At 31.3% G+C, this 17,812-nt stretch overlaps 3 protein-coding genes across 3 annotated transcripts; 1 reads left to right on the top strand and 2 right to left on the bottom strand.

Moving 5' to 3' along the window:
* The first annotated feature begins 1,382 nt into the window (after positions 1-1,382).
* LOC110669696 (alpha-galactosidase 3) lies at positions 1,383-7,379 on the top strand. Its single transcript, XM_058133898.1, has 15 exons — positions 1,383-1,772; positions 1,887-1,945; positions 2,674-2,730; positions 2,832-2,866; positions 3,280-3,383; positions 3,483-3,555; positions 4,011-4,069; positions 4,154-4,219; positions 4,312-4,395; positions 4,687-4,751; positions 4,839-4,921; positions 5,635-5,725; positions 5,861-5,919; positions 6,322-6,462; positions 6,995-7,379. The coding sequence occupies exons 1-15, from the start codon at positions 1,555-1,557 to the stop codon at positions 7,103-7,105; spliced, it is 1,305 nt and encodes a 434-aa protein (XP_057989881.1). The 5' UTR covers positions 1,383-1,554; the 3' UTR covers positions 7,106-7,379.
* Positions 7,380-8,204: 825 nt separating this feature from the next.
* Positions 8,205-10,125, bottom strand: LOC110669698 (40S ribosomal protein S26-2). Its single transcript, XM_021831462.2, has 5 exons — positions 9,989-10,125; positions 9,806-9,898; positions 9,623-9,707; positions 9,409-9,542; positions 8,205-8,473 (listed from the first exon to the last, which is right to left on the bottom strand). Exons 1-5 carry the CDS (start codon positions 9,989-9,991, stop codon positions 8,390-8,392), a joined length of 399 nt encoding a protein of 132 aa, XP_021687154.2. The 5' UTR covers positions 9,992-10,125; the 3' UTR covers positions 8,205-8,389.
* Positions 10,126-12,816: 2,691 nt separating this feature from the next.
* On the bottom strand, positions 12,817-16,610 carry LOC110669694 (superoxide dismutase [Mn], mitochondrial-like). Its single transcript, XM_021831459.2, has 6 exons — positions 16,204-16,610; positions 15,530-15,576; positions 14,860-14,985; positions 14,678-14,734; positions 14,122-14,199; positions 12,817-13,146 (listed from the first exon to the last, which is right to left on the bottom strand). The coding sequence occupies exons 1-6, from the start codon at positions 16,502-16,504 to the stop codon at positions 13,048-13,050; spliced, it is 708 nt and encodes a 235-aa protein (XP_021687151.2). The 5' UTR covers positions 16,505-16,610; the 3' UTR covers positions 12,817-13,047.
* Between the last annotated feature and the right edge of the window lie 1,202 nt (positions 16,611-17,812).

Consider the following 17,812-nt stretch of genomic DNA (forward strand, 5'->3'; position numbering starts at 1 on the left):
ACGTTAATTATTTCATATAATTTGATTTCATTAAATTTTTTAGTCTTTCTTTTTTTTTTTTTTATATTCATGTTATCTTAACATTCTCTCCTTTATTTCTTTTTTCATATCTTTTTACTCTATATTCGTACCCTTCTCTCTCATTTTATTTTTATTTTTTTATCTTTTAATAAAAAATGATATAAGTGGTGCACACAAAAAATTTTACCAATTCTCTAGATCTCCAAATAATCAAAGTAATAAATAAAAAAATTATTTTCAATGGAAAAAATATAAAAATAATGTCTTGAAAATTGAATAAAAATACTTGAATAATTAAAAAAATATAATTTCATATTTAATCTCCACGAAATAATTTTTTTTATTTAGAAATATATTTTTTAAAATATTATGTTTTTTAAAATATAAGAATGATTAATAAGTTTTTTCAAAATAAAGAAATTAAATAATAATTTATTAACATTAAAAATCAAAGTAATACTTTAAGAAAATTATTTATTAATAAAAAATATAAATATAATATCTAAAAAATTAGACGAAAACACTTAAATAATTAAAAAAAATTACAATTCATATTTAATCTCTATAAAATAAATTTTTTATCTAAAAATATATTTTTAAAATATTATATTTTTAAAATATAAAAATAAAATAATTAATTTGATCAAAATAAAGATATTAAATAGTGATTTATCAATATTAAAATCTATTAATTAATAAAAAAATTTATGCAAGTATTAAAAAGTTAAAAAAATAAAATAGAAATATTAAATAATATATTTTTAAATATAAAATTAAATAATTAATTTAATTAAAATATAAAAAATGAAATAATAATTTTCCCTTATCTACCAATCCCCTCCCTCGAGAGGAACCAGCCAGTCCAACCCTTGTTCACCTAAATGGACTCTTTAGATTTGGATAGGACAAGTTAAATCCTAGTGATATGAAAGAAAGTGCTTAACGCAAGGAAACACCTTTTTTTCTTTTTTCTTTTTTCTTTTTTTTTTATAATATTTTGACTAATTAATTTTCTTGTCTCAATTGACAAATGAGTTTATTATTCTTAAAAAAAAAAATCTTTATTCATTATTTTTATTAATTAACGAGACAATAAATAATATATTTTTTAATTTATAAATTTTTTAAATATAAATAATTTATTTTAATTAAATAAACTAAATTCAAATAATTTATAAACTTATTTAACATTGTTCCTCTTGATTATAGTCATTATTGTAATAAATATTATTATCATCATCATCGTTTGTTTTCGCAGAGAAGTGCAGTGATCCAAGCAAAAGATTGAGACGTAAGGCTTATCCATCTATTTTTTGTTTAGTTAATTAAGGAATTGAATAATCATGTTTAGATTAAAAAAAATTCAAAATGTTGTCAAATTGGATATTTTGAATTTCACATGCCAAGCTCTGGGGCTCTCTGTATTGACTCTGTTTCTCTTTATATAATATATATCCTCTTTCTCTTCCAAAAACTTTTCAATACGAGAGCTTTGAAGAACAAAAGAACACACTCAACGGATCGTATTCGTTAATGGGGAAAAGGAGCTGTTTTTTCTCACTATATTTTGTGGGTGTTTCTCTATCTTTATGGGTGATTCAAGTGGCATTTGCAGGGAGAGAAGGGCCTCTATTGCAGAGGTATGAGAAAGGGAGTTTTGGGTATAGTGAATCGTTTAATAGCATTTTTGATACTTCCAAGTACGGGATTTTTCAGCTCAACAACGGCTTGGGTCGAACTCCTCAGATGGGGTCTCTTTCTCTCTCTTGCTTTATCTATTTATGTGACAAGTGTCCAAATTCTGATACTTTTTCAGGATTTTATTCTGGGTGTTTGATTTTGTATTCTTGATCATGTCCTTGCAGATGGAATAGCTGGAATTTCTTTGCTTGCAATATCAATGAAACTGTCATCAAGGAAACAGGTGAATTATTTCTTGTTTCATCTTCATGCTACGTATTTGGCATTTTTGTTGGTGTTGATTATGGATTTATGTTATTTGTTTTCGTGAAAATCACCTGTCAAAGACGCGTAATTTAGTTGGGGTCTTAAGAAAATGAGATGAAGGGTAAATGGTTGAGTAGCCATGGAAGTGAGTTGAAAGGAGAAAGAGAAGGAGAAGAAGAAAGAATAATTTTGAGCAGAGGCAACATTGAGTTTGTAATTATTATAACTATTGCAGTCACTTTTCTTCACAATGATTGAGTTCCTAATTTGGTTTTTCTTCAATATTTGGGAATTTCTAGCATCTTTATAATCTCACAAACAGTGTATATATGTTTCACATGAATTATGAAGAACAAAATATGAGTGTAGGCGGGTGGATTGTTAGTGTATATTAATAGTTTTCTAATTATGTTTATGGATACTGCATCTGCAGTGCATTCAATGGATTTTGCTAATCATGCTGTAAAATTGTTGTTTGCTTTATAACACTTACTTTATGAGAATTTGTTAAATTTATGACTTTGTGTACATTTCACATTTGAATGCATTCTTGTCTGCAATTTGCTCTATTATTACTACTTGTGAAATTGCTATAATCTCATTTCTGAATTGAATGTCGAGGATCCTCAGAATTAGGAACATCTCTGTTTACCCTTGATCATTAACTTCATTAGAAATACTAATGTCCAGTTTTATACGTGACAGCTGATGCACTTATTTCAACTGGCTTGGCTGATTTAGGTTATGTTTTTCTCAACATAGGTATAATGCCCTGCATGTCTCAACTTCAAGTTTTTTTTTTTTTTTTCCTGTTACTCAGCCTTTTGTTTCTCTTTAGGCTTATTCCAATTCATTGGATGCAGATGATTGTTGGTCTTCTGCAACGCGAGATGCAAAGGTCAATTGGATCCTATTACCCATTCAAATTAGAGTTCTTATTCTACAATTTGTAACTGCTATGACTGATCTTCTGATTTTTTGGTGAACCTATTGATATTATTATTTTTTTTTTTAGTTCTAGACTACCTTTTTTTACTTTTGACTTGCCAATGAGTTATCTGCTTTTGATAGGACCAATAAAAATGCATCTGCTTTCATTGAATTATCTGCTAGTTACATAGGCACACAGTCTGAAGCTTTCAATATGAAATGGCTGTTTTACTCAATGAAGTGTAGAACTAAAACTCTGAAATAGCCCCTATCCCCTCTACTCAGTCCTCACACACACCACAAAAAGAAAGGTTTAACTGGTAAATTTTTTAAGCTATCAATTATGTCAGATTCTTTACTATGACTTATTTGGTTTCACAGGGTCAGTTGGTCCCTGATCCAGAAGCCTTTCCATCGGGAATCAAAGCTCTTGCTGATTATGTACATGGGAAAAGCCTCAAGCTTGGTATCTATTCTGATGCTGGGTAGGATAAACTTTCTGAAATTGGTTAAGAACCTGGAAGCTAGATCATTCATTATGATCACTGCTATTTCTTTGGAATCACCAAACTGCATTTCTGTAGGATTTTTACGTGTCAAGTTCGACCGGGGTCGCTTTACCATGAAAAAGATGATGCAGAATTGTTTGCTTCTTGGGTTAGTTCTGTTATCCTGTACTGAATATTGATTATGTACACTGGAGGCAAATCATTTCATACTGATTTCTGTGTTTTGTGTTGTCTTTTGAAGCCCACAAGTAAAATCTTTATCATTTCAAAAGCAATTTCTAGAAAAGACAAGAGTAGGGGAGTCAACTGAAAATCTTTAGAGTCATTGCCTGATCTCATGATTCAAAAATTGGATGATTTTGTTGGTTTAAGATATTTACATGATCTTCTACATGCTGTGAATCACGTCAAGTATATCATTAACAAAAAAATGTTTGAAATTCTCTATATTGTGCCCATATCTGGTTAAGTAAACATTTTATTATGAGAATTTCAATCAGAACATGTAATGTATGATTTCACTTCAGAAGACTTGTTACCCCGTGGTGGTAATATTGTTTGGGGGCTATTAATTTGAGCTAATGCTTAATGTTATTTTATCAGGGTGTGGATTATCTAAAGTATGACAACTGTTACAATCTGGGAATTCAACCGAAAGAAAGGTTTCATCTCCATCCTAGTCTTATTTATATTGTCAAACAGCCATCACTAAGTACCTTAAAATTATGTAATTTGATAAATTCCAGGTACCCACCAATGCGTGATGCAATAAATGCAACTGGACGCACGATTTTTTATTCACTTTGTGAATGGTAAAATAGTTACTTCATTTATTTCTACTAGCATCGTATATAGTTCTATTATCATCAAAGTAATTTTGGCCCCTTTGTTTTGGTTTTGATAGGGGTGTCGATGACCCTGCCTTATGGGCTGGGAAAGTTGGAAATAGTTGGCGCACAACAGATGACATCAATGATTCATGGGCAAGGTTAATCATCTTGAATCTAACATATTATTCAAAACATATATATTATGATAAAGAGACTGAAATATCTGGTTTAAAGGCCGAAGCTACTTTCGTTCAAATATTATTTATCGAAGGAAAATTATGCTATTTAATTGCCAGATGGCAGCCTTGACACATTTACAATTCATTCTTAAGATGTTGAACAAACTATTAGCTACTTAACCATTGTTTTCTGAGAAGGAACTATATGCAATATTTTTCCCCAAAAAGTTGGTTGTAATACTGATTGATTCTTGTTCCTTTTTTGTTAAGCATGACCACTTTAGCTGATCTGAATGATAAATGGGCAGCCTATGCAGGACCCGGTGGATGGAATGGTAAATACTTGAACTTTTTGAACATGTGGAAATGACGGCTTGGCTATTGTGTCCCAACTGTTTTATCTTATTTCCCATCTTATGCAGATCCGGATATGTTGGAAGTTGGCAATGGAGGCATGACACACCAGGAGTATCGTGCTCATTTTAGCATCTGGGCTTTGATGAAGGTCTCTCTACTGAATTCTGTTTCTTTTAGCTTTGAGATTTATGATTGAATTGGCAAATATCCTTAATTGTTGTTCTTTCCTTTTTCTATGCCAGAAAGTTTAGCCAGAACAATGATTTAGTTATTTCATTTATTAAAGTTTTTGTATGAATGTTATTAAGCTAATTTATAAATATATATATATATATGATGGAAAATATCTTTATAAGAGCTAAGCAACTGAAAAAATTATCATGCACTCCATTCGTTATATTTATGGTTAAGGCTATGTTGATTTGGATAGAGTTGTATGGTTCAGAAAAACTATGCTTATTTTTCCTTTGATTGATTTTTCATGTTTACATGTTATCATATCTTTTTTGTGCTGCCTGAATGTTTTAAGTGGTCATGAATGTGTTCATATAGATATGACACTTGTTTAGCATTCCTTGTAGGTCGTGGGGTAACTTTGCATCTTTTCATGCTTGCACAAGCTTATCATTGGATGAGCCAGTCTGTTAGGCATTGTTTAAAAAAAAAAAAAAACATCCTAAATTGTATTAGTTAGAAATTATTAAAATTTTAGTTAAAATTAAATTTGACATCTTTTAGTCCTATGGATACCAAATAACATAATAAAATTTCCAAACAGCTTTTTTTTCGCCCCAATAACATTTGAAATGATGCTTTCTCGAAAAAGTACTTTTTGGCTCTGAACCTCAATTACATGTGCAGGCCCCACTTTTGATTGGTTGCGATGTAAGAAACATTACAGCAGAAACTTATGAGATTCTAACAAATAAGGAGGTCATTGCTGTAAACCAAGGTGAGATATGTCTCTGTGCAACTTGTTATAATTTTCATGCTTTTCTTTTTTTGGCACGTATCTTCATGTATTACTATCTTTTAAATTTATCATGTTTATAAAACAAAGCAAACAAGGATTTTGATTCTTTTGCAGATCCACTTGGTGTCCAGGGAAGGAAAGTATACACTGCTGGAACTGATGGTTGCCTACAGGTCCCACCACTTGTTTGTGTTTATGATATATTCTATTGATATTACACATCAATTAGGGATGAATAATCGAATGTTTCCCAGTCATATTGCTTGCATAATTCTGCATGTTTTCTGATTGAAGAGCAGAGCCATCCTATCCTTCCATGGGGCTTTAATAGAAAATACTTTTTTTTTCCTCTCATTTGTTCTATCTATGGAAACGCAACAATTGCTTAGTGCAGAAATAAGGATATGAGACTAGGTCTATTTCTATATATTCTATGATGTATTTGGTTCATTAAAGTGTATATATTTGTTAAAACCAAGTTCGTTGTTTTTTTTTTAAAGACTTGAATAACACCAATTATGCAATTCTCTGCCATTATCTGTTTAACTTATTTCAGTAACTTCGATCATTTCCAGGTCTGGGCAGGTCCTTTGTCTAGAAACCGCTTGGTGGTTGCTCTCTGGAATCGTTGTTCAAAAGCTGCAACAATTACAGCCAGATGGGATGTACTTGGGCTTGAATCTGGCACCATTGTCTCAGTGCGAGACTTGTGGCAGGTAAGAAAACTGAATCAAATGGAGATTTTGGCAGAATTTGTTGGTATTAAAAGACATAAACAACAGCTTCAGAGACTTACTAGAAACAATTGTTTTCTAGTTGCCTAGCTAGTATCAGTGGCCACTGAATATACAAAACTTAATCTAGCGACTAGCATTATCCTTGTTGGCATCTTTCATATTCATGAGCTGAATATTCACTTGAGGTTTAACTCTTCTAAAATCATTAGAATCTGTCAAGTCTTTAATATAATATTAAATTTAAGTGTCGCAAGTAATTTTTGCTGGGTTTATGAGCTGAGTATTGTGATTACACGGTGGTTTGCTGTAGTATAGTTATAACATTTTCCCATTATAAATGGGAGCAAGTATGTCAAATAAACATTGCACAATTTCTTAGCAGTCGATTAAAGTTACTGTCTGTTTAGAGGACTTCTGAGTTGATCTCAGCTTTTAAAGTTCTAAAACTTGGCTTGAGCCTTTTATCTTTATGAACTTCTTGTGCTTACTTTAGGATCCTTCTGGTTTGCAGCACAAAGATGTTACAGGAGAAGCAGTGGCATCATTTGGTGCTCGAGTTGATTCTCATGACTCTGCAATGTATACCTTTACTCCTCAGACAGCCTCACACTCTGAAATTTAGTTTTTCTTTGTAGTCCATACGCATTGTTGTGTGATACAAGTTCATGGGGTGATTCCACTCTTATGTATGCTTCTGACTATGAAAATGAGCAAACAAGAGTTTTATAATAGCAGATTCTCAGCCTCTTGCATTTATTTTATGCAAGGAGGATTGGATTATGACTGTTGAAACATGGATTGGAACTTATAAAATATTGTTCATACACATAAACAGTATATTTTAATGTTATACTCCCCTCAGTGCTATTTAATGAATAACATTTGTCATGGAGTTAGATGGTCTTCTGTTGAATGGTGAAAGTAAACATCTGATTTAATGGTTTCCTGCACTTCTCTTCAAATTTGATTCATTTGCATCTCTATATCCTTTATGAGATGGTGATTCATTTAAGACTTCATTGTTTAACAAATGATGGTATTTGTTATTAAAAAATCTCAATGAATCGAGTAGATTACGAGTGAACAAAGTTTTCTGCCTCTCACATCATAAATAAATATACATAAAAATTATAACTCGAAATCTCGTTATTCACATCTTTAAAAGAGGAAAACTAATAAATCTTTAGAATATGAGAAAATAAATCTGGGTCTCAACGTAGAACGATATTACTTCTTTGTGCATGACACGACACCGAAAAGGTTAATCAAACATATATTTATTTCAGCTTATTTTCCAGTTCAAAAATAGAACCCCACTGCCCAAACAATGATCTCAAAACATTATGCAGTCCCAAAGAGTAAACGTGTGCTGGGTTGGGGACTCAAATTGACAAGAACAAGGTAACAAATTCAACAGCTTGCCAATCTAAACGAATGCGAATTGCATTTGTGAACACAAGATTAGCTATAGCTCAAAAGATTAGCATCGAGTAATTATAGTGTAGCAGATCAAACCCTAAAAACAATTTTTTATACTAGCTACAATGTCAATCTCTCCCAATTTCTCACAATCTATAGGTGGTAAAATGCACTCTGAACACATTCCCTTCCAACCATTGCCATAAAGAGTACATTATTTTGCTAAAAAATAAAAAGTAGATACTTCACATATCGCAAACATAACTACTGTAATCCATCATTATTTATGGCAAAAAAAATGGTAAAGATTGAAATGCCCATGCCATTCAAAAAGCATCGTCATCAACCAAAAACTTTTAAGATCTTAAACATATATATCTTTAATAAATCTAATAGGTCCAACTTAAAGAGTGAAATTTCAAAATATTCCTTAGAAAATTCCAGTAGCAACTTCATAAGAAAACATGAAACAGAAAAAATTCAATTCTTAGGCTCTGGCAGCAGTTCCAACTCCTGCAGAACGAATTCCTTGACCAGGCTGTCCAGGCTGTCCAGGCTTAGGCAAATCATCCTGAGACAAGACAACCACAAAAACAAGGAACAAAATTTTAAAATCATCATGAGAATAGTCATAACACAAACCCATGCAGAACAAGGACATTATACACAATTCAACAAAGACCAAGAAAAACTACTACCTTCGCATACTCAATAATATATTTCAAGAAGCTACAAACCAAGGAAAGGAACCGCTTAGCCTAAACCGGGTAAAATCAAATGATCATGCCCTGATAATAATCTAAGATCCAGCTAAAAAATGAAAAGAAAACAAACTACACCTTATCATTAAATAAGAATGTAATAGGCATCTGAACCAATAATCAAATAAATAGGCATATGAATTGTTGCGGAGATGATTCCCCCAAAATTTTAATAATTGTTTAAATGAAAATAAAATAACAAAAATAAATAGCACAAGATCAAACATAAATTTAATGTGAAAGCCTACATGCATCATACATGGGCAAAAAAAACCAAAAAATTTTCCCCAAGAAAATAGGAGATTCACAAAGACAATTGCTCTTGTCCCAATTGCTCTTACACCCAAATCTATCTCACACTAACCCTCGCAAGCTCCAAGTGTTTGAATTATAGGTAGCTAAAGTCCAGTATGGAACAATAGCCAGATCAATCCAACAGAGTGAATATACTTGTCAAAGAATGCAAGTATGTAAAAGAAATCAAAGGCTACAAGTGAATATACTTCAACTTTCAGGTTCAAGTGAGTAAAAGATTTTCTTAGTCCAATTTCGAGATTCAACAGAGAATCTGGCAGCATCAGAAAGCAACCATGACATGAATAAAGCAACAGACAGAAACTAAGACTCCATCAACAATAACAGCAATTAACGTGGTGTAATTGCAACCTCAACCGTAAATTAAATTAGATTAGAGGCAAGGAACAAAAATACAAACATAAAAGATTAAAAAAAAAAAAATCAGTACCCTGCGCCTGAGGAAGCGCTGTGGTGGCTCACGTTTCCTGCGCTCAGAGCGCGAGCGAACCCTCACAACCCTGGAGTGAATGGCACATGAAACGCAGTACTGCATCTTCACATACAGTTTGGGAAGTACATATCCTGCAAAATCAAATAAATAAAACAGTAAACAATCAAAGAAACAACAAATAACTATACAAAGTAGAGGAGGAGAGAAATACCATCGTAAACGCAGGAATCCTGAACGTCTCTCACAGCAGCTTGCTCGACGATGTTTCTCACAAGAAACCTCTTGATAGCTTTGTCCTTTTAGGTGTTACAAATAATCCAAAAGCCAAACAACAATCAGGATTCTGAAACGAAAATCAAATTATTAGATGAAGGATTCAGGTAACGATGGATACCTTAGGGCAGCATTTGCCGCAGTTGGAGCAGCGGATGAACTTGACGTGTCCTCGGCCATGCTTGTTGCGGCCGCCGTTCCTACGCTTGAATGTCTGCGAAAAGGGGAAAATATTTGTCAGGAAGTTTGTGAAAGATTGAGATAGAGGAGGAATGGAAGAGAAGAAGAGGGTGATCTAGCTCACCATGGCGGCTGGTGGTGGAGTTTTCCTGGAGAGAAGTGTGGGATCTAAAAGCTGCCGCTAGGGTTTTTCACTGGAGACAACGAATGAGAGAGAGTTTATAAACGTTTATAAGATGGAGCAGGTCTATGGAAAAATTATATAATAAAATTATATAATAAAATCAATCTATTTATAATCGTCTTATTATAACCTTTAATTATAATTTAATCATTAATTATAATAAATCTTATAATAAATTTTGTGATAATTAATTATTATAATTAAATTATAATGTCTATATAATTATTTCATTATATTCATTAAGTATAATATAATTATTAATTATAATAAATATGTATGGATATCTTAATTATTATAATTAAATTATTATATATATAATATATGTATAATTATTTTATTATAATCATTAATTGTGATATAATTATTAATTGTGATGAATAATATGAATTTTATAATAATTAATTATTATAATTAAATTATTAGATATATAATATATATATAACTATTAATATAATCATTAATTATAGTGATTATATGAATTTTATAATAATTAATAATTATAATTAATTATTATATATATAATAGTTACAATAAATAAAAATTGCATAGTAAATATCGCTCTTTGAAGAGTTTTCAGTATGAGATAATTTGTACTTAACCCCATTACTTTGTTTTACTTTTACATGGTACTCTCCCTTTTAAGATAATTTGCAGTTAACCCCATTACTTGGTTTTACTTTTACATGGTACCCTCCCTTTTAAGATAATTGGCAGTTAACCCCATTACTTTGTTTTACTTTTACATGGTACCCTCCCTTGTAGACTAATTATTGAATTATTACCAGACTTTGACCAATTACATCGACTATGATTGAAATCAATTAATAATTCACGAGTTTAAACCCAAAAGAAAGTATACTTTTTATTTCTTTTTGAATTAGATCAGAATGAGTAGTGCTAATCCAATCCTAATTTGAACTGATATTTATTTATTTTTTTAGAAAAAAATTCAGCCATTTGATTGATTTGATTTAACCTTCTAATCTGACAGCCCATATGCCATCTCTTTTCATTTTTTTTTTCCCTTATTGGCAATTTGTGATCATCAAATTTATTGTTTATGTAGAATTGTCTTAATTTTAGTTTGTCAATAATAGATATTTGAATGTTTAAGTTATATAGATAATAAAATGATTGAAAATAATTTGGGTCAAATTCTTATGTAAATGGTAACTTGACATTCGCATTGAAAGTTTTTAATATATTTCTATTATATTAATGAGTTAGTTAAACATTCTATTTCTATTTTGATGCAATTCTTTGTGATAACTCTTTTTGATCAAGACAAGTACAATTAGATTTTTCCTTGAAAAGATTTAATTCATAGCATAGCTATTACAAGACTCTTATTTGTACAGAATTCTTTTAACAAAATTGTATAGAATTGGTTTTCATATATACTTATACTGTTATTGTATTCTTATCTTTTTATTAATATATAAAAAGGTCAACCCCACTATGAGGAATAAATAATTACTCTCTCTTCATGCTATTAGAGCCATAGATTGCATTATTGTTTCTTGACTTATGCTACTATCTTCACAGATTTACTCAAACATGTTTTACAAATTAAGAGTCATTTTAACTGCTGCTGAAACCTGAAACGAAATTGAAAAACTCTTCCATAACCATGTTAGTGCAAGGTGTTTGCAACTCAAATTGAATTTTAGACAAACTTTAAAAGGCATTAAATCAATGGTTGACTTTTTGCAATATGTTAAGTTCGTGTCTGATTCTTTATGCTCTATTTGATCATCTTGTTTTTGAAACCGGTCTTGTCTTATAAATTCTAGCAGGTCTACCAGAAAATTATTCTGATGTTAGCATTGTGATGACTGCAGAAGCTTTTACCATCTTCTCTTGACTTGCGATCCTATCCTCTTGCTCATGAATCAAGAGTTCAATCTTCTACACCACCACCCATCCAAAATACCCAAGTATTTTGTGCCAATAGAGGACGTGGCCATGGCTGTGTTTACAATAATCAAGGAAGCCAAAGTCACTGAAATTTCTAATGACAAAGGACGCAGTACACAACTTTTCTTTTCTTTTCTATCTCGTAGTTATTTAAATGACCACCTACCTTCTTATTTCACATCAAATTTTCGTCCTCCCACACCATTTGACAATCATCCCTATTCTTCATCCTCTTTATCAATTCTTGAAATCCCTCCACTTCAATGTCAACTTTGTGACAATTTTTATCATACTGCGAAAAATTGTCCTCACTGTGAGCAACAATTAATTACTCCCTTTTCATTAATATCCAAAACCAATCTTCTTAAAATTGGAATAACTTCAGAAAGAGAAATATCTTCCATGAATAGCTGAATACCCCTAGAAAACGCCTCTCATAGAAAAATAAAAAGAAACTCCCCCGAAAATTTACAAGATATTTCAAGTTAAAATTGCGATATTCTTAAGCTTGATGCATTTTTCACAAGGAGATTAAAAAGTAGAGACTCCAATCCGAAATCCAAATCTACTAAATAAGTGATATACCTTCTACTACTAAGTTAAATCAGGCTAGATAACTCATGCATTTCAAATGCTTGACCATACAAATAAAACTCCCTTTCCTATCATATTCATTTAATGTTGAATTAATTATCAATCTGTTAAAAGATTAGCGCATCATTTTGTAGAGACTCCCAAAGAACTAGCATCCGACCTGATCATTGTATTACAGGAATCATGATGATAATTTCAAACACCTCTAAATTAGCAACCGGATTGTTGTTTAAATATCCACAAAAAACACAATGAAATGAAGGGTAGAATGTCCAATGATGGAACCAACAAAGAACAAATGAGCAAAAAAAACACAACAACGTCCTGATTTTCATACATTGGATGTGCCAGGAAACAGCTCATTCGAACAAAGGGTAATAGGGGAAAGGGGTGCCTTCATATTCTACAACACATCAACACATAATTTCATTTATTCCATCTTCAAACCTGACCTACAAAGCCACTTCCATCATAGGATGGAAACCATTCTAAGATGAAGGGCATTCTTTCGCATAAACTTCACTCGCATACTTCCAATTCATTACCTTCCATATGTTCTTAAGATAGTCTGGTCTGACATTTTTGTACTGCAGTTTAAAAAAAAAAAAATTATACGTCACTAACAATTTCAAAAGCGATCAAAGATCGAAAAATATATTTGGAGAGAGAGAGAGAGAGAGAGCAATAGCAAATGAGTTTCGGTGTAATATCTTTTGCTTATATAATCATGTGTTCCATCAGAATAGAGAGAGAAGAAGGGAGAGTGCTTACCCTAATCCAACTAGAACGACATTAGCACTCAAACACATTTTTAAAGTTAGGTACAAGTTGGGATCAAGCAGACATTAAAGAATAATCTACCTTTTATCACTTGTTAAGAATATCTCAACTCATGAACTAAGAAGTGGCTGCAGTTGACAAGTAACCTTAAGATGCCATGTAAATGTTCATCATGGTTCTGAACTATGAAAGCAAGTCATGGTCTCAAGTTTTGGCTACAATCAAGTGCTGTGTTGCTTTATAACCACAAGGATACACTACAATGGAGGAGGCCTTGTGCATTAGGACACCCTTTTTAAGCACAATCATCACACAAAGGCAACATTAATTTTAATTCCAAAGGTTCCAAAATAAATCACCGACTCATTTTACCAGTCATAACACAAACCATTAATCCTTGGCTTTGATGTAGTTCAAGGCATATTAGTATTTTTCACCAGTCACAAAACAAGGATGACAATTTTACTTTGTTAACACTCTGTTACGCTCACATATTCTCAGTCCATAAAATAAAGATTTTAATTATCCTGATGCTTGCTAATGAACAAAGTTAATTTTTCTTTAAACTGATGCTATAAGCCATTCTTGAGCAAGAGATATCCTACAATAGCAATAAAGATAAATTTTGAAGGTGCTAATGATCAAAAGTCATCACAAAATGAAAGGATCATCAATAATATAATTAAATCATCTAATACCACATCATCTTATTCATCAAAAGGAAAAATGAAGCTGAACATCACAAAGAAACCACATTGAAAAATTTAAAGACAAAAGTTCACCTGTAAGTAGTATGCGTGCTCCCAAACATCAATACCAAGCAATGGAATTAAAGATGGTCCTTTGGTTACCAATGGATCCTGTGACAAGAACCACAAGCACCTTAGGTCAACATTACAGCACAACAATAAATTTACGGAGGCAAGCAAGCAACAAAGATTTGACATCATCTGATGTAGAAGTAAACTAGGAGGACAAGTGAAATTCAGCAACTGCAGCAACCTGCTTCAGCCCTTAAAATTTTGATAATTAGAGAACTGAAGATATTAAAATTAGTCCAAGATAAGATTCATGTTCATGCATCACATCATGATAATGGCCACTTGTAAAAGTATGCACAAGGGATGCATAGAGCTTGCAACTAAAGCCTACACACCTCACTATTGCATATGGAATCCATAAGAAATTGAGAGGTCTTGCAGAGATGTAGCATGCTCAGTTCTTATGGAATCCAATCAGTTGACTGTTTGCTATCCATGATTAAGAATTTAAAGTAGCAGGAATTAAGAAGTTCAAGGAAACCCATTGATCACTTTAAAACAGTACTTGTGAAATTACCTGGTTTGCAGTAGTCTCAACCACAAGCTTCTTCAATTCTTTGTCCAAGGCAAGCCACTGTCAAGATCAACAATTGTGGAAAGAATAAGGAAAAATGAGTAAACAGATAAAACAAGTCTATGTCAGATATATACAGTAACAGAAAATCATCCTTTAGAATTTCAACAAAGTGATTAATTTACCACCCATCCAGATCCTTGCAAAGCAGCACCTTCTGCATTGATTTTTTGAATCAACTTTTCCAAAGAGCCAAAATCTGTGTCAATAGCCCAACCAAGGGAACTATGTGGGGGTTCACCACCTCCTTCCTGTCATGCACCAAGCTGTGTTACTTGGACTCAGATACGGGTGTTGGAAATGAGTATATATCCATTTGTCAACTTGTGAACTTTTTAAATAGAAACTATGAGACTATGGATCTAAATTTAGACATGGCTGCTCGGATACATTATGTAGACTGAGAGGGTTGTAATCTACCCAAAAGGGGTCATCCACAATTATTTGTCATATGCAACCATTAGATTCTCGAAATATTCAATATTTTTTAACTTGTTTTGTACCTATTCTTTAATTCAAAGTTGCATTCTCTTTTCAACTTATTTTTTTTTACCTATCATTTAATTTAATTCAATATGCTTTTCATCTTGAGAGATCTCTGTCACTGTTACTCGAGTGTCAGGCTAAATGAAGACTAAATGAATGTGTGTGGCACACATATTCCATGTCGTGTGGACATGGGTACAGCAGGGCAAAAAGGAAGAGTCTGAGTATTAGAGGCACCAAGTGTTAAGCAAGGCAGGGAATCAAAAGATGAAGCTAAATAAGAAAATATCAACAGAACAATAAACTTACACGGACAGGGGCAAGATTCTTCCAGAAAATGGAATGATTGACATGACCTGCAGGATAAATACATTGCCATCAGTCAAAGAGAGTGAAGGACACTGCAGAAGCAATATTAACAAGAATGTCAACAAACAAAGTCATGGAATTGTATACTTCTTTTAGAACTTTGACCATCACAATTATTTTCACCGATTAAAGACACAGCAGCAGGAAGATAAAAGGAAGAAGAAAACAAATTAACAATCTAATAAAGTGTTCCCAGACATCTCTTTGAGTAGGTTACTCTCACTATTATGTTATGCTTTGTCATAACAATAACATCTAAAAATCCCATAAGAGATAATGTTGTTTTCTTAATTCTAGTCAATTAATCACCATAGAAAGCTTCAATTACCTACAATGTGCTAAAAAGCATACCACGATCGAAACCACTTCCATAATCAATTCCGATGCTATCAATCGAGTGCCGATAACAATCAAGAGAAATAAAAGCATCAGGCCAAGCAAACTAGTGAAGAAATTATTTTCCTCCTGCCACAACAACTTCGTTTTCACAATCTATGCAAAGCTAAATTTGCTTCCGATCATCCAATTTCACATCAAATACTCCAACACACAGCCAAAACAGCTCAAAACAAAAAGAAATAAGCAATACCCAAAGATCGAGAAAGGGAACGAACCTCCACCATTGAACTTGATGGCGCTCTGCAACTTGACAACGGCGACAGGATCGCCCTTCTCCATAGCATCATTAAGTTGCTCGAGAGCCGCGTTAAAGTTAGTAACATAAGACTGATGATGTTTCTGGTGATGAAGCTGCATTATCTCGCCACTAATCACAGGCTCCAGAGCGCCATAGTCGTAGGGGAGATCAGGGAGAGAGAAAGTCTGTAATCCTCGTAGCTGTCCTAGCCGTAGCCCAGTGGAGGCCTTGAAAGCAGAAGATATGGTCTTCCGGGCGACGAGAGAACGGAGAGCCATGGATTCGTGGAGAGGATTCTGTGTGGTATGGTGCTGTGAGTGATGGAGTAGTTGAAGCAAATAAGAAACGATAGTGTGGTTTTGAAGATTATAGGCTGAATGGGAAGCGAAACGACAAAAAGAGTAGATGGGTCGAATATGGGCGCGAAGTGATAAGTATGTGAAACCACGGCTCTTGACGGGCGACAATTGTCAAGATCAGAGGTCACGTTTTCCATTTTCTGTTTCTCCGTTTTGCCACATGGGCTCACCCAGCACCGCTAACCAAGATCCATCGGTTGGGTAAAGGCGAGTAAATTTTAATTTTAAATAAAAATAATAATTGAATTCATTTTTTTAGAAATTTAATTTAGGTTAATTTTTAATTTTTTAATGAATCTAATATATATATATATATATATATATATATATATATATATATGAAAATTAAGAACTCAAAATTTTTAACACTTGACACAATTAAAAATAATAATTTTGCTACAAAAATTATAAAGTTTTATAGATAATATTTAATTATCTTCTTTATCTTTATTTATTACTAATTATAAATTTAATTATTAATATTAGATAATGTTTAATTAAATAATATCAAATAATTTATTAATCAATTTATTTCAAAATTTGAAATTAAATAATGTATTATCAAATACAATATTAATTTTACATTTAAATACTTTTAAAAAAATTGCTAAAATTTTATTTTATGCAAAAAAAATAATTATCAAGAAAGTAATATTTTTTATTAAAATTTCAATTAGATTAAAAATATGAATTATTTTAAAAAAATTATATTATTATAATTATTCATTAAAAAATTATTTCTGAAATTTAAATATTTATTTTTTAAAAATATTTTTATATTTAAAATTTAAAAATTTTAATAATAATAATTTAAAAACTGCTACATAATATATATATATATATATATATATATATATATATATATATATATATATATATATATATATACTTTTATTTGTATATACTAACTAATTTAAAGAAAGTAGAAAATAATTTATCAATCAACTTATTTTAAAATTTAAAATTAAATAATACAATATTAAATACAAAAATTATATTGATCATTATTAAAAAAGAAAAATTATAGATTATAAAATTATAAATTATTTGAGACAAAAAAAATAATGTTTAATTATGTCATTTATCTTTATCTTTCTCTAATTATAAATTTAATTATTCATATAAGATAATATTTAAACAAATAAATAATTCTATCTTAAAATACATAACTATTTAAATTTAAAATATAACATAAAATCAAAGGGAATATATTAAATATAAATATTT

This window comes from Hevea brasiliensis, chromosome 14, assembly GCF_030052815.1.
Source record: "Hevea brasiliensis isolate MT/VB/25A 57/8 chromosome 14, ASM3005281v1, whole genome shotgun sequence".
In the NCBI taxonomy this organism is placed as follows: Eukaryota; Viridiplantae; Streptophyta; class Magnoliopsida; order Malpighiales; family Euphorbiaceae; genus Hevea; species Hevea brasiliensis.

Bases quoted from the DNA above. Each gene is read 5' to 3' on its own strand.
- LOC110669696 (XM_058133898.1), top strand. From the start codon at position 1,555: ATGGGGAAAAGGAGCTGTTTTTTCTCACTATATTTTGTGGGTGTTTCT. The intron at 3,556-4,010 runs GTTAGTTCTGTT...TTATTTTATCAG, and splicing joins CAGAATTGTTTGCTTCTTGG to GGTGTGGATTATCTAAAGTA. The intron at 4,220-4,311 runs GTAAAATAGTTA...TGGTTTTGATAG, and splicing joins TTTTATTCACTTTGTGAATG to GGGTGTCGATGACCCTGCCT.
- LOC110669698 (XM_021831462.2), bottom strand. The intron at 9,708-9,805 runs GTATCCATCGTT...AACACCTAAAAG, and splicing joins GCGGCAAATGCTGCCCTAAG to GACAAAGCTATCAAGAGGTT. The intron at 8,474-9,408 runs GTACTGATTTTT...GTCTTGTCTCAG, and splicing joins AGCGCTTCCTCAGGCGCAGG to GATGATTTGCCTAAGCCTGG.
- LOC110669694 (XM_021831459.2), bottom strand. From the start codon at position 16,504: ATGGCTCTCCGTTCTCTCGTCGCCCGGAAGACCATATCTTCTGCTTTC. The intron at 14,986-15,529 runs GTAAGTTTATTG...GGTGCATGACAG, and splicing joins AGAATCTTGCCCCTGTCCGT to GAAGGAGGTGGTGAACCCCC. The intron at 14,200-14,677 runs GTAATTTCACAA...TTCTTGTCACAG, and splicing joins TTGAGACTACTGCAAACCAG to GATCCATTGGTAACCAAAGG.